Source organism: Somniosus microcephalus, chromosome 1, assembly GCF_052327205.1.
Source record: "Somniosus microcephalus isolate GS21.2 chromosome 1, FLI_Smic_1.0, whole genome shotgun sequence".
Lineage (NCBI taxonomy): Eukaryota > Metazoa > Chordata > Chondrichthyes > Squaliformes > Somniosidae > Somniosus > Somniosus microcephalus.
This window is the reverse complement of record NC_140987.1, coordinates 357,767,943-357,784,474: the sequence shown is the minus strand read 5'-3', so window position 1 is coordinate 357,784,474 and position 16,532 is coordinate 357,767,943. Positions and strand designations below refer to the sequence as shown.

Genomic DNA, 16,532 nt, shown 5'->3' with positions numbered 1-16,532 from the left:
TTCACGAAGATTTAATTTTGTTTTGCCTGTGACATCTTAAAACTACAAAACCTAAGCCTGATAAATGTATGTAAGTGAAGGTTTCAGTAAAAATGTGTTCAGCATTGAACATTTGATTAAAGCAGGAACTATTGTCCTGAATTAGGATTTTGTATTATGGATCACTTGTGATTTAAATACTCTGTAAAATGGTTAGAAAGTGATGTGCGTGGACCAAAATTGTGATTAAATCAGTATGTACCCATCTGAAGTTGACTGCACTACTTATTCTATAGCCTTTGTAGGTACCTGTAATACTCGAAATATTTTGTTAATGTGTTTTCAGGTTTAGTACCTAATGGTGGTCAGTTTCCAGATGCAACGGGCCTAAGAATGGAATTTCTCTGTACTGGTCCCATATGTCGTTATGCTGAGGATCTCATTCTAATGTTCAAAGTCATGGCTGGTCCAAATATCTCCAAGTAAGGAAAAAGCTCAAACAGTAATCACTACTTCCATTGATATACAGCCTTTAATGTAAGTAAAACATAACAGTGCTCCACAGAGGAAGAAAGGAGCAAATGGAAAACCTTGTAGGAGATTTAGAAGAGGTGTTTGAAAGTTTGGTCAAGAAATGGGTTTTCAGAAGGCTTTAAGATGGATAGAGTGTAAGGCAGAGGTAGCTGAAGGTTCTGCCACAAATGGTAGAATGGATGTGGGGGGAGGGGATGCACAGAAGACCATAAAAATTTACTGCACAGTAGGATGCTGTTTGGCCCATTGTATCTCTGCTGGGCTTTTTGAAGAGGGAGCTGATGATGCTGGAGGAGAATGGTGCCTGCGTAAGAGATGTTTTCAATGTCAGCAAGTATAGGTACCAGGAAAGTGGGTGAGGAGAGAATCAAGGGAGCAAGAGGAAGATCTTGTGGAAGAGACTTTTTTTTGTCCTTCCCTAATTGACCAAAGAAGGTGATGGTGGATCTTCTTGAGCTGTTGCAGTCCTTGTGTGAATGATGCTCCCACAATGATGTTAGGTAGGGGATTCTAGGATATTGACCCAGCAACATTGAAGGAACGGCAATATATGCTAAAGTCAGGATGGTGCGAGTCTTTGAGGTGATGATGTTCCCACCAATGTTCCCTCTTTTTTTTCCTGTGTACGGTCCCTTTAACTGGCTGCGTAGCCCATTCAAATTTCCGCGCATGCGCAGTTTCTTCCATATAAAAACCAGTGGGCTTCCTGTGCGAGACCGCCAGACCGCTGTGCGGCCATGCAGCTTAGCAGGAACGTTGGTTCCCACGCTATTGCTACTCATGACCTTTTCAGTGGTACAAGTGGCAGGGGAGGGAGGTGCTGTCTAAGTAGATCATACATACTGCAGCCACAGTGTGCCGGTGGCAGAGTTGGATATTGAGTCCAATGATGGGAGCTTTGATCAAGAAAACTTCGTTGATGGTGTTGGGTTTCTTGAGTGTTTGGGCTGCACCCATCCAGGTGAGTGGTGAGTATTCCATCGCACTTCTGACTTGAGTCTCTTAGATGGTGGAAAGGTTTTGAGGAGTCAGGAACAATGTTCCCCATAGGCTGCGCAGCCGGCTCACCGGCTTTTGAATGGAAAAATCTGCGCGCGCTGTATTTTGAATGGGCTGCTCAGCCCCCAAAAAATTAAAGGGAACATTGGTCAGGAAGTGAGCCACTTGCCAATCTCTGCTCTGCTTTTGTAGCCACGGTGTTAATATGGCTCGTTCAATTCAGCTTTTGCTCAGTGGTGACTGTAAAGTCTGTGGGTTGTACAGTTAATAACGACACAGACTTCAGGAATAACAAACAAACAGGTCTTTACTATTCGAAGGTCAGGGCGAATCTGCCCAAGGAATCATGCCACAACACTTATATACCGGTGTGGTCACCGTCGGTATTACAGTATACAGAAGCCAAACAAGTAGTGCCACACCTAAAGTAGTTCTCTTAAAGGTGAACGGTTACATACAATAGTTCTCTTAAAGGTAGACGGGTACATACACTACAATCCTCCCTTTTTAGCTTATTACATACAGAGTCCCCATTAAACATAACATATCTTCAACTTCATATAAAACAATTTACAGACATAGTCTCGGTGGGAAACAGTTCACAGGTTCAGTCTCTGCGGGAACAGTTCACAGATTCAGTCTCTGATCTTGACTCGGTCCGAACAACATCTCTTTGGTGTAGATGGTTCACATTGCTAGCGTGACTCCTCCATATCCTTTTCTTGACGTAACAGCTTGAACTTTCGTCCTGCTGAACCAGCAGTGCTGACTTTTACAACAACTGGGTTGCCTTGATATTTTCCTACTTCCCAACTGATTTAACTCCTTTCGTAGGGTCCACGCATGATCTGGTAGAAGTGATAATATTTGCGATAGTTATCATCTTCTGCTTTTTCTTTTCTGCTTTTTGGAGACTCTCGGGGCTCCCTTATCAGCTGCCAGCTGTAGCGCCACCAACTCTCTATGTTCCTTCGACTTTAAGTGCTTCATCCTGATTTCGGCACTTTGGGAGTTTTCATCACAAACTGGGCAGACCACATCCTCGTAATATTCAGTGTCACTCAACAGGTCATGGTAATATTCGGGTTCGTCCTGAGTTAGGCCAGCGAGAGGGCCTTCTACTTCCTCCTTACCCATCTGGACGTTAGCTGACTGTGGTTCCTTCCCTAGACATCTTTCTTGAAAAGACTTCTTCATGCATTCATCTTCATCCCGCTCTTCCTGGGTTTCCTGCAAATCCTTCACTAATGACCTCATTTGTGATTGCAATACTTCCCCTTCCCTCGGGGATTGATTGATCGGGCTATTCAATCCTTCTACTGGAGCAGCTGTTTCAACATTCTGTTCACATAGACGCGATTCAGCGTACTTTTGGCATCCCAGTAAAGTCTGTTTTGCAACCTCAGCTATTTCCCAAACTTTTGAGAGCTCCGAACTCCTTCCCGTTGAAGATTGAAGCTCGTGTTCAGATTGTTCCCATTGCAGAGTCTTTTCCCTCAGCATATGAAGGAGTTGGCTGACCGTTAACTCTTCCACAGGAACACTGTGGATCAGAGTCTTCTCCATTTCATCCACCTTTTCCTCCAATGCTTCCACCTTCTGTTCCTCTTGTACTTTGGCTTTCAGCGCTCGGAAAAGTTGCGCCCTGATGCTCTCTAGCTCATGTTCAGGGACCATTCTTACAGTCTGTGTTTCTTACAGTTTCCTTTTCTTCCACTGAAAGGATTCCCAGTTGAATCTGTTCTTCAAGTTGTTGAACCTCGGACATTGCCGCCTCATATTTGTCTTGGGTTTCCTTCAATATTTTTGAGTTCTTGGACATCTTGTCTTTCATGTTCTGCCATGTCTTTCACCTCTAATTTCTCATCTATGGATGGAACTTCTACCGATGAGTCTGTCTTGGCCTTGAGCTCATCAAGAATTTCCTGCAGCCTTTGGACTTCTTGCTCATGTTCAACCTTTAGTTGTTCATATGCTTCTACTGAAACTAGCTTTTCGGAGGTTGCCGAGTTAACCCCCTCCAGAATTGTAGCCTGGGCCTGTTCATACTGTTCTTTCAACTTCTCACACTCTGCTTGTAAGGAGTCGTAGAGAAGAACTGGAATAACATCCTGGCTTCCTGAAGATTCCTCTTCATTTGCTTCTTTCGCAATTTCCTGTTGGAGTTCAGCCAAGGCTGCTATGCTATCTGCCTCTCGAAGTCTCACTGCCATCAAATCTTCTTTATTCCTGCAGTCTATCTCAGCCATTTTCCGATTACTTTCATTTAACTGAGTGAGTAGTCCCTTATTCTGGGCTGAGAGATATTGCACCTTCTCATGTAGACCATAGTACTCCTTCTCTGCTCGACATAGCTGGTTACTGCTGATTTGGTTCTGTGTTTCAAGTTCCAACATCCTTTGCTTAGCTTCTTTCAGTTTCGCCCCTATAAGCTCCTCTTGCAACATGGCCACATTATTCACATCAGGTAAAGAAGCGTTTCTCTTTTCCATGTCCAAGATTTTTTTCTGCATATCTTTAAGTGCACACTGCGATTCAGCTTCTCTTAACCTTGCTTGCACTAGCTCCGTCTCCAATTGCAGAACAAAATCCTCAGTAGCGTGGTTTGCCTTTATGCTGTATCTCTAAATCATGCAAATATTCTAACTCCTGAACATCATAAGGGAGATGTGATCGGTAATTGGTCACGATGGCTCTATGGTCGCTCTTTGCTTGAGCTAGCTGCCTCTGCTGTCTTTCCAGGTTCTCCCATTCGGTGTCCCAGAACTTTTCCATTGTTTTCATCTCTTGTACGAGACGGTAACTCAACTGTTCTAATTGTTGTCGTACTTTGAAATAAGTTTGAGTCCGAGTTCGGTGTTCTTCCGTCATGGATAAGTCCTTAACTTGAACAGGCTCAGAATTCTCTGTCAAACTGGAGTTCTGCTCTGAAGCTTTATTCTTCTCGGTAGCATAAGCCTTTATGCATGTCTTTGTTTTCTCCACCATAGTCGGCAAGTTCATTTTAGCCTTGTCTTTCATATTTGAGTTGGTCTTATCGTCATCCGTTTCAGAATCTGAGCTGATAGCTTGCACCGAGTCCTCACTCATTATGGCTTTTAGATAGTGCCATTCCATGTCTATTTTCTTGATCCACTCTCGTCCTAGAAGTGGTGGTCCTCCCTCAGATAATACGTACAAGTTCATTCTTGGGTGTTCTTTACCCCTATCTCTCACCTTGACTCTTATCTTCCCCATGGGGTATACCTTATGCCCCGTGTATGTCTGCAATACGAATTTGGTATTTCTTAAGGGTATGTGAGAGAATAGCCGGTGGTAGTCCCTTCGATTTATGACTGATAGAGCTGATCCAGTGTCCAACTCCATTCTTACTTGGACTCCAGCTATTTTTAGTATGACCCAGATAGTTTGTAGGTCAGCTTCCTTACTCACATTGTGAATTCTCAGACTACCCAGCTCCTGGCTGTTTGGGTCTGAGTCCGAATTCTGTTCGTCTGAACTCTTCTCAGCCACCTTGTGTACCTTGTTGTACTTTTCTTGTGGTGGCTTCCTTTGGTTGTTGGTCTTCTTCCCTGACCGGCATACCTTAGCGATGTGACCCAGTTTGCCACATTTCCTACATTCTTGGTTCTTAAACCAGCATTGATTCTGGTCGTGTGTTGTCTTCCCACAACGATAACATTTTGTTGTACTTGAGGTAATTTGGTCCACCCCGAGTGCCGCCGCCTTTAGCTGCATTTCCGCCGTTCCTTTCGCTGCGGCTTCGTGCGATGCGGCTATAAGGACAGCCCTGTCAAGTATGAGGTCGTTCTCTTCGAGTAGTCGCTTTTGTGTCCCTTCCTTGGACAATCCGCATACGAACTTGTCTCGCAGTGCTTCTGTCAGATTCCCTCCGAACTGGCAGCACTTCGCTAGCCTATGCAGTTCGACCAAATATTCCGCGTTGCTTTCGTCTTTCCGTTGCGTTCTTGCATAGAATTTGAATCGTTCAGCCAACATCAACGGTGTGGGGTTCAAGTGGTCCTTCAGAACAGCCACAATCCCTTCGAAAGTCTGATCCGCCGGTTTAGCTGGTGCTAGTAGATGCTTCAAGAGCCCGTATGTCTTTGCGCCCATCGAGTTTAGCAATGTTACCGCTTTGTCGTCTTCCTCTATTTTGTTGGCTTCACAATAGATCTCGATGCGTTCCACGTACGTGGCCCAGTCTTCTATCTCAGAATTAAAATCGTTAATATTCCCTCGCTTAGGCATCTTCCTTTCCTTGGGAGCAGCACAAGTATTTCTTTAAATTCTTATTTATTATTTATTTATTTCTAAGATGGCGGTTTTTCCCGCGAAAATGGCGGTTTCCCGCTCTTTCCTTCTCTCCCCGCCCCTTCAATGGCGGTCTCCCGCGTCTGTCGTCTTCTCCGCCTAATGGCGGCTTCCCGCGTTTCTTCCCTGGTGGGAGGGGTACGCTTTCCCCACAGCGGACAGGTTCAGCCGCTGGGCTGGCTTCCGCACAGCTCCCCTTACTCGGCTCTGTCTTTCTCTCCCGCTCGCATGGCTCTACCGGCGCTGGGTACCCCGTTCACGGAGAACAGTTCAGCCGCTGGACTGGCTCTCGCGCAGTCTCTCTCCCCTTGCTCGGCTCTGTCTCTCTCTCCCCCACGTTCGGCTCTACCGGCGCTGGGTACCCCGTTGGTGGAGAACAGTTCAGCCGCTGGACTGGCTCTCGTGCAGCCTCCTTTGGTCGGCTCTGCCTCTCCCACACGCCCGGCTCCCGTTCGCCTCCCAGCCCTCACGCAGTCCGGTGCTTCCCTCCCCGGCTGCGGCTGAGTTTCTCTCTTCCTGCGCCTGCTCCCGGTCTCAGCGCTTCGTGGCTTCGGTCGCTGCCCGGCTTTTCCCGCCGATCGCGGTCCGGCTATCTCACGACGCCGTTGGACCCGCCTTCCTGACCAGCTCTGCTCCCCCCTCGACCGTGGTCGAGTGCACAGCCCTTATCCTCCGGATTTCGTTACACTTTTCCCTACTCACAGTCTCCGCGGCCGCCTTGTTTCCTGCTGATCGGCTCACTCCGCACCGTGGTAGAAGGGTAGTCAGTGCCTGTTGCTGATGGAAGCTTTTGTTGCTAAAGTCTTCCTCCTTTCTATTGCTGCAGCCTCGTGTTTTCTTCCAGCAGAACGACGAGGGCGGTTGCCTCTCTTCGACGCTCTTTAGTTGCTTTGGTAGTCTTGCCGCAGGGTACGATCGGACTCGTCGCCACTGTAAAGTCTGTGGGTTGTACAGTTAATAACGACACAGACTTCAGGAATAACAAACAAACAGGTCTTTACTATTCGAAGGTCAGGGCGAATCTGCCCAAGGAATCATGCCACAACACCGTCGGTATTACAGTATACAGAAGCCAAACAAGTAGTGCCACACCTAAAGTAGTTCTCTTAAAGGTGAACGGTTACATACAATAGTTCTCTTAAAGGTAGACGGGTACATACACTACAGTGACCCTCAAGATATTGATGGTGGGGGACTTGGCAATCGTGCTGCCGTTTAAGGTCAAGAGGAAGATGGCTGGGCTTCTTGTTTGAGATGACCATTACTTGGCATTAATGTGGCACGAGTGTTACCTGCCACTTGTCAGCCCAAGCCTGGATGTTATCTTGGTCATGCTGTAGGTTGGCATTGGCTGCTTCATTTTCAGAGGTGTTGTGAAATCATCAGCAACTAGCCCCATTCTGACCTTATGATGGAGGGAATGTCACTGATGAAGCAGCTAAAGATGGTTGGACCAAGGACACATCTTTGGGGAACCCCTGCAGTGATGTCCTGGAGCTGTGATGACTGGCCTCCGATAACCACAGCCACCTTCCTTTGCATCGGGTGTGACTTCAGTCATTGGAAGGTTTTCCCTTTGACCCCCATTGACTTCAGTTTTGCTACGACTTCTTGGTGCCATACGCTGTCAAATGCTGCGTAGTTAATGAGTTTAGCTACTTTCGCCTCTCCTGCATTTGGCCCTTGCGTCCATTTTGGATCAAGGCTGTCATGAAGTCTGGAGCCAAGTGGCTTTAACAGACCTCGAACTGTGACGGTGAGTCAGTGAGTATGTATGGCTTGATAGAACTATTGATCACGCCTCCCATTATTTTACTCCTGATTCTGAGATGGCAGTGTTTGGCTGTCTTAAATTTAAGCTTTTTTTGTGGATAGGACATACCTTGGGCAATCTTCCATATTTTTGGGTAGCTGCCAGTGTCATAACTATACTGGAACAACTTGGCTACAGCACTTGCTTTGGTGCACAACATTAAAGCTGGGATGTTTTCAGCGCCCATAGCCTTTGCTGTATCCAGTGCATTCAACCAGTTGATATGTTGAGTAAACCAAATTAATCTGGACATTGGTGGGGACTTTGGGAGGAGACTGAGTAGGACATTCACTTTGCTGAAGACACACAAACACTTCAGTCTCGTCTCTTGCACTCAACGTGCTAGCCTGCACCATGGTTGATGCTGGGGATGTTCCTGGAGCCTCTTGCTCTTAGTTGTCCACCATCTCAACTGATGTAGGACTACAGTGTTTTGCTCTTATCCGTTGGTTGTGGGATCAGTTACCTCTGTCTATAGTTTGTTGCTTTTGTTGTTTAGTATGCTGCAGGTTTGCTCTGTGTAGTAGCTTCACTAGGTTCGTACCTCATTCTAAGTTTTGTCTGGTGCTGTTCCTGGCATGCCCTTTTACAATCCGCATTGAATCAGGCTTGGTTTCCTGCTTAATGGTGATCAAGGAGTGAGGGATGTGCCAGGCCATGATGTTATGGATTGTGATGTAAAACAATTCTGCAGCTGATGTTCCACATGGATTCCCAGTTTTGAGCTTCTATGGCGGCCCCATATTAGAAAGTAGGAGCTTGTCCAGGGCCATTTCCTGGGCCAGCGCTTTCAGCATAGAGTACTGTCTGCAGTTTTGGGTGCCCCAATATAGAAGAGACATAAATGGAACATAGTGTACGTACAGCATAGATTCACTAGGATGTTGCCAAGAATGAGAAACTACAGTTATGAGTGTGGACTTGAGATACTAGGATTATTTCCCCTGGAGCAAAGAAGACTAAAGGGAGATTTAATAAGGTGTTTAAGATTATGAAGAGTTTTGATGGAGTGAATAAGGAAAAATGATTTATTCTGGTTGGGGAATAAGTGAGGTCACCATTTCAAAATTATCACTAAGAATGAGATGAGATGTTAGAAGAAATTTCTTTACACAAAGGATTGTTGGAGCCTGGAATGCTTTGCTGAGGCCATTGCATCGGTTATGATTTTGCTCTTGCCGTTGATACTTCAGATTCAGTCGCTTCTGTAAGCGGTCTGAGCATCTTACTTTTATAGGAGTTGACACACCTATATTTACTTGAGTGATAGTGAGACTTGGGGTGTAACAATGAAAACCCCCTTGTGACCTGAACTGGGTATCCGGGTCTTTTGCACAGTCTTTCCAAAGATGGACTGAGTTAATACTAAATGAGGTGAAATGTAGTACGAATCATTCAGCTGCTTTAGGTGAATGTACAGAACAATAGCTATGATCAGATTCACTTAATTCAATCAATACTACTTATGTCCACAAGATCACACAAAAATAATGAATGCGCTAGATTATCCCACTCATTGACCAACTCCTTTGTATCCTTGAGCCTGCCTCTACCTCAAATTACCCTCTATTGCAAAAGCTAGACTGCCTTTTGATATTCTGCTTTATTTCTTGATTTCTCACACGTGGAAAGAAATCAAAAACTTTCTAATACAATGGGTGTGTGAGATGTTTATCAAGGCTATTTCATTAACGTCTTAACTCCCTAATGTCTCAAATTCCTCTTTTTTTTTCTTTCAGTATTACACACTGCTTTTAAAACACGTTAAAAGTAACTCTTTCTAAATCCTTTCTGTAGAAAAATGGTCAAAAAACTCGCAAATGTGACTTATCTTTTAAAGAAATTTGGACAAATATTTGAAGCAGAGGAAGCTATAAAGCTATGAGGGAAGCAGGGTAATGGGATTAGATTAGCAAACTTCTTTTCTGTAACCTTTGGCTCGGAGTTCCTCTAGAGGCTAGCTGTAATACAGCTACCTGGAGTTGACCCTGCTTTTTCAAAGGATTACTGACTTTAATTAATTTGTTTGGGACAATGTTACTGTGCTCCAAGGTAATCTGAAAATGCAAGCCCTCGCCACACCCTATTTTATTCCACTGGTATACTTTCTGGTTGCATGTGAAGGTTGAATGAATGAGGAAGAATGTAAACATTGATACAGTCTTCCTTATTTGAAATTTAGCTTCCATAGACAAAGCTTCCATTGATCAACAACTCTTCTCGCTTTGAGCATATGGCTTAAAATTATTAGCTTATCACACTAAATTACTGTTTTTATTTGGTGTTCTGTAGTTTCGCACATTTTAATGTTTTATGGTTATCATTATGGTATTTTAATCACTAGTTAGAATTTCATTAATGTCATTTAATTGCCCCTTAAGCACAAAGAACTGAGATTCTGCCTCAGTGAGTTTATGACTCGGCAGAGCTGGGGGCAGGAAAGCTTGCGTAATACCGGATTGTGTGATTTTTGTCCATGGACCACATCTCTAGGTGACTTGTCCCGATCCTTTGTTGCTCTACCTCCCCCCCTTCTCTCTCTCTTTCCCCCCCCCCCCCCCCCAAAAAGTTGGAAGGAATTCTTATTTGTATATTGAGGTCACTCTAATCAAAAAATGAGGAAGTCTATAGCTGTGGTAAATAATCTACTGCTATATGGTATTTGCCTAATGCCTTGGTTACAGCAGAGCAAGTGATGTGCATTTCCCATGTATGTACCTATTGTACATCTATACCTGTGTTGCATTTGTATGTGCTTGGAGCTGTCCATAAAAGTATACAACAAAGGAATTTTTATAGGTATGACTTGAAAGAACTCACTCATACAATGCTCCTGTGTATGTTTGTATATAAGGCAGGCTTGGAAAGACTCACTGCAATGTATGCTTTTATGTAACCACTCGAACTTGCCCTTGTTTTAGATTATGCTATTTTGAATATCCTGTCACAACATTTTCCCTTAAATGGACGGTCAGCCTCACCTATCTCAATTAAGTATAGTAGAGTATTAAATAGTAATATTATTGGTAGACAATTTTGCACCACTGACAAGAACTTCAATCAAATCAACAGTTTATTTTTTAAAGAAACACAAAGTCTTCACTGAAAAACGCAAGTCTTCATCTCTTTGAGGCTTAAGTATGTAAAAATAAATTTTGATATTTTTACACTAGGAACACAGATCATAATATTTACCCCTTACTGTTCAAATAGACTATACACAGCTGTCAGACTTAAAATGCCCAATGTTGTTCCACTAACTATTTGTAACCTGATTGTATGGAATGCTATCATGTGTCCTGACCTGGCGTGTCTCAATGAAGTTGTTAATTCTACTTTGCTGTCTGGAAAAGTATATGTGCACTGACACCTGTAAAAACTAGTACATAAAATGTAACCTAACACCACAGAGGTTTCAATATAATTTGTTTTAGTAGCACTGCATTTGGTTCTAAGGGACAGTGGTATGTCAGGGCTTTGTTTTTGGAATAATGCATGTTCAATTGTTGTCTTGTAATTTTTGTATTTAAAAAGGGTGAAGCTTGATGAAGAAGTTGTTATCAAGAAAGTGAAATTCTATTCCATGGAACATGATGGAGGATCTCCAATCGTGTCCAAAGTGGACAACGAACTGATTCATGCTCAGAGAAGGGTAGGTTGGAATACTTCATTCCTAAAGTTATCTAACTGCTGCTTGTACTTTCAAAAGGTGTTATCAATGCATCCTTGTCCTTTTCTTTTATATATAAAAAAAATTGGATTTATGTAGCACTTTGTATCTCAAACATCCCAAAGCGCTTTACGTTCAATTAAATATTTTGAAATGTAGTGACTGTTCTGTAGGCAAATGTAGCAGCCATTTCATGCACATAATGGTCCCACAAACAACAATGAGATTAATAAATAGTTAATTGGTTTTAGCGGTGTTAGAAGAAAGAATGTTGGCAAGGACATTGGGAGAACTCCCTGCTCTTCAAGTAGTGCCATTGGGTCTTTAATATCCACCTGAACGACCGTAGCAGGCAGATGGAGGCCTTGGTTTAATGTCTACTCTGAAGGACATTTCTGACAATGCAATATTTCCTCAGTACTGCACTAAGGTCTCAGCCTAGATTATGTGTTTAAATTATGGAATGGAACTAGAACCCATATTCTTCTGACTCCAAGGTCTGAATGCTATTAACTAACTGGAGATGTTTTGTAATTGTATTTTTAAAATAAAAAGCTTTCCAAATAATATATTGTTTTGTAATGCATGTCATCCCTCCCCATAATGGAAAGTTAAGTCTTTGATTCTGTTAAATATAGCTTCCTTATTCATTCACCATCCACATACAAATTAATAGACCAGAATACAAATGACATAGTCACTGGGCTGGACCCCTTTAAGACCTTTGTTCCTGCAGTAGTTGTCAGCCAGTGATCTGCACCAGACTGCTATACTTGTAATCATATCTAACTTTCTCAGTTAGTAGTTTAGTTTGTCTTTATAAGTTTTTTTGCAGGTGCTTGTATGTTTTTCATAGTTTTCCATTCAACTTGTTTCCAATTGCTGGTGTTTGTAACCTGACTAGCAGTACCTTTTTTAAATTTTCTGTGTTTGGCTAAGATGAGCGTTGAATCTGTGTTGCTTTGATGGAAGTCTCCCATCAGCCATCTAGATGTCGCTGGATCAAGAGTACCGGCGGTCTGTGTCTGGTATATCTTGCAGTAAAGGAACCTCGACCACTACTTGAGCTAAAGAGTTGTCCATCAACTTGTTATTCAGATCTGTTCCTGACTGGAACCCCAGCTAGCTGTAAAAATCAACTAAAGCTTCAGTTCGGATACATTGTGGCCACAAACATTAGACTTCAGTTCCTTTTACTGAAGGCAAACATGCAGCAATTTTGAATAATGCCAACACGCATTCCAAATTTCAGTTTATCTTACTGGCACAGTCCATTAAATTCTCAGTGACCCTTAAGGGTAGATCCTTGTTTCCAGTCCCAGTATTGATTTCAGTTGAAATTCAAGAATCTGAACTGGATAATTGTTCTTCCTGCCATGCTTGTTGCGATCCAAAATTGTGTGAAACATACACGACCTAGGTTTCAAGGGAAGCCCAATTTGGTTGTTTAAACTTAGGAAAAGGAATAGTGTGAGCTTATGTACCTATATACAGTTTAAAGCTAAAAAGAAGGCACTCGTATTTGAACAATTCATGCAACAAAGACTGGAGTGTCAGTCCAGAGTAAGAAAAGATAAGGATAGTGGATAGATACTCCATTTAGTGCCACACCTTTTAACTGAAAGGAGTCATACCTAGCACAAAGGAAGATGGTTGTGGGTGTTGGAGGCCAATCGCTGCAGTAGCTCCTCAGGGCAGTGTCCTAGGCCCAACCATCTTCAGCTGCTTTATCAATGACCTTCCCTCCATCATAAGGTCAGAAATGGGGATGCTCGCTGATGATTGCACAGTGTTCAGTTACATTCTCAACTCCTCAGATAATTAAGCAGTCTGTGCCTGCATGCAGCAAGACCTGGACGACATTCAGGCTTGGGCTGATGTGTGGCGCGAATGTTACTTGCCACTTAAGTCCCAGGCAATTACCATCTCCAACAAGAGAGCGTCTAACCATCGCCCCATGACATTCAATGGCAATACCATCGCTGAATCCCCCACCAACAACATCCTGGGGGTCACCATTGACCAGAAACTTAACTAGACCAGCCACATAAATACTGTGGTCACAAGAGCAGGTCAGAGGCTAGGTATTCTGTGGCGAGAGCCTCACCTCCTGACTCTCCAAAGCCTTTCCACCATCTACAAGGCACAAGTCAGGAGTGTGATGGAATACTCTCCATTTGCCTGGATGAGTGCAGCTCCAACAACACTCAAGAAGCTCGACACCATCCAGGACAAAGCAGCCTGCTTGATTGGCACCCCATCTACCACATTAAATATTCACTCCCTCCACCACCGGCGTACCGTGGCTGCATTGTGTACCATCTACAAGATGCACTGCAGCAACTCGGCAAGGCTTCTTTGACCGCACCTTCCAAACCCGCGACCTCTACTGCCTAGGAGGACAAGAGCAGCAGGTACATGGGAACACCACCACCTCCAAGTTCCCCTCCAAGTCACATACCATCCTGACTTGGAAATATATTGCCGTTCCATCATCATCGCTGGGTAAAAATCCTGGAACTCCCTCCCTAACAGCACTGTGGGAGTACCTTCACCACATGGACTGCAGCGATTCAAGAGGCGGCTCACCACCACCTTCTCGAGGGCAATTAGGGATAGGCAATAAATGCTGGCCTTGCCAGTGACGCCCACATCCCATGAAGGAATTTAAAAAAATCAAGCTCATTTTGCAAACTTATGTGAAAAGACATCACTGCAGTGCTAACATATGACCAATCATGCCCATGCCAACGTTTAGTAATTTAGACTGAACCAGAAGTAACTGCTTGGTAGACACCGCTGTAAATTACTTTCCTACGGCTGATAGGAAATCTTTAAGTGCAGGACATTCACTCACGTCATGTAGAATGTAATGCCCATTACTGCTTGTTTACTTTGAAGGGGTAAAGAGCTTGGCAGTAAATTTTGGTAAATCCGAATGAATGGTTTAGTGGAAGAGTTACCTGGAAGGGGGAAATAACTCGATCTTTCCTAAAAGGACAATACAGGAAACTTTGTGCTATCCGGCACCCACGGGACCAAGCTGCTGCCGTTGCCTAAAAAGTGCCGTACTCTCCAGAGTTAATGTTGAGAGATATGGAGATTCTTATCTCCGTATTTGACAACAAACACTGTTGCTTAGCAACAGCTTCTAAACACTCGGGTGTGGCCCTAAAGCTCTAGCTGAAGCTATAGCTACAGACCTTGCACAGCTTGACTGTTCAAACAAAGCAAAAAAAACAAACAAAAAGAATAAAAAACGGCTGCTGATTTTTGCCGGTGGCTCCAGATTGCCAGATAGCTCACCTCCGGATAGCACAAAGTTTCCTGTAGCTTAAATATGATTTGCAGTTAGGAAAAGGCACAGGGAATAAATCTCTCAGCCGTTTTCCATGGCTCTTCTGCTGAGGTTATAGTGGATGATCAGGAAAGCCTCCGCCCCCGCGGTTTTGAAATATGCGGTGCAAGTTTTAGAATTGCTGAAGTAAACTGACCATGCCTGCTGGAAACAAGTCAGAGAAGTTTTTAATACCTCTGTTGAGCCACTATTGTCAATGAACAAGCTTCCCTGCTTTGCTGACTGATGGGTTTCATCAGAGGAGCAGAGAACATAACAAACCCATTGAACAAGTCCACATTTAATTTGAAAATAGCTGGTTTTGTAAGATGTGGAACAGTCAATTGAGGAAATTTACAATATGAAGGTGAAAAAAATGAAAGCTACTGCCGACTTTGAATCCAGTGAGGTTATAATGTGGAGACCAGAACTGTTCACAGTACTACAAGTGTGCTTTAACCAAGGTTCTATACAAGTTTAATGTAACTTCTCTGCTTTTCAATTCTATCCCTCTAGAAATGAACCCCAATGGTTTGTTTGCTTTTTTATGGCTTTATTAACCTGCATCGCTACTTTGTGATTTTGTGTATCTGTACCCCCAGATCTCTCTCTTCCTCTACCCCGTTTAGATGCTTATTTTCTAAGGAGTATGTGGCCTTTTTTTTCCTACCGAAATGTACTACCTCACACTTGCCTATATTGAAGTTCATTTGCCAATTACACGCCCATTCTGCAAGTTTTTTAATGTCTTCCTGTATTTTGTCGCAGTCCCCCTCTATTAACGACACCCCTGAATTTGGTGTAATCTGTAATTTTTGAAACTGTACTTCCGATTCCCGAGTCCAAAGTGGTCCTAGCACCGATCCTTGTGGAACACCACTTCCCACCATTTGCCAATCTGAGTAACTACCTTTAACTCCTACACTCTTAGCCAGCTTGTCTACTGTTCTACTTGTCCCCGACTCCACATGTCATGAGTGTACCATGCGATACCTTATCAAAGACATTTTGGAAAACCAAATATATTGCGTCTACTGGATTACCCTTATCCACCCTTTCTGTTACTTCCTCAAAGAATTGAATAAGGTTGGTCAAGCAGGACCTTTCCTTTTGGAATCAGGGCTGACATAGTTTCAGTTTGTAGATGTTTTTCTATTACATCTTTTAGTAAGGATTCCATTATCTTTCCTACCACTGAGGTTAAGCTACTTGGTCTATAGTTCCTTGGACTTGTTCTAACTCCCTTTTTATATACAGGAATCACCTTAGCTGTCCGCCAGTCCTCTGGCACCATTCCCTTTTCCAATGACTTTTTTAATATATATGTATTAATGCCTCTGCTATCTCTTCCCTAGCTTCTTTTAATATGTGCGATGCATTCCATCCGGACCAGGGATTTTATCCTCACTAAGTTTGATTAATTTAGCAATTTTATCACCCCATTCTATCTCAACAAACCTTTAAGTCTGAATTAAATTAATCACAAGGGCATTGGTGGGTTTGAATTGTCTTAACAATCCCAAAAGTTAAATCAGCAGTCTTGCAGTACCTTAAATACCATGCCATTGGCTAAAAATATTTTTACTGGCTGTTTCTGTTTGCTGCTATCTTAAATATTATCAAGTGATAAAGTAAATCTTGACACTGCATATTTAATGTTTTGGTGTTGTATTTTGGCATTTTTTCAGTTAATTGAATACCTTGAAGTGCAGTTTGGTGTTCAGGTACAACAAGTTAAGATTCACAAGATGAAGTATGCTTTTCAGATGTGGTCAGCAATGATGTCTTCCCCAGGGATTGATGGCAAGGTACAGTTGCATTGGTTATTTCTGACATTTAAGGAATTAACGGTATTTTCTCTCTCCACGAAAGAAACCATGAATTTA

At 43.2% G+C, this 16,532-nt stretch overlaps 1 protein-coding gene across 2 annotated transcripts in view; it reads left to right on the top strand.

Moving 5' to 3' along the window:
• The window catches only part of faah2a (fatty acid amide hydrolase 2a), a 51,572-nt gene that overhangs the window by 14,509 nt on the left and 20,531 nt on the right, over nt 1-16,532 (top strand). For both annotated transcript variants that reach the window (XM_085995821.1, XM_085995813.1), the window contains exons 6-8: nt 326-461; nt 11,174-11,291; nt 16,335-16,454. In XM_085995821.1, coding sequence (XP_085851947.1) covers nt 326-461; nt 11,174-11,291; nt 16,335-16,454 — 374 coding nt within the window. The remainder of the gene's footprint in view (nt 1-325; nt 462-11,173; nt 11,292-16,334; nt 16,455-16,532) is intronic.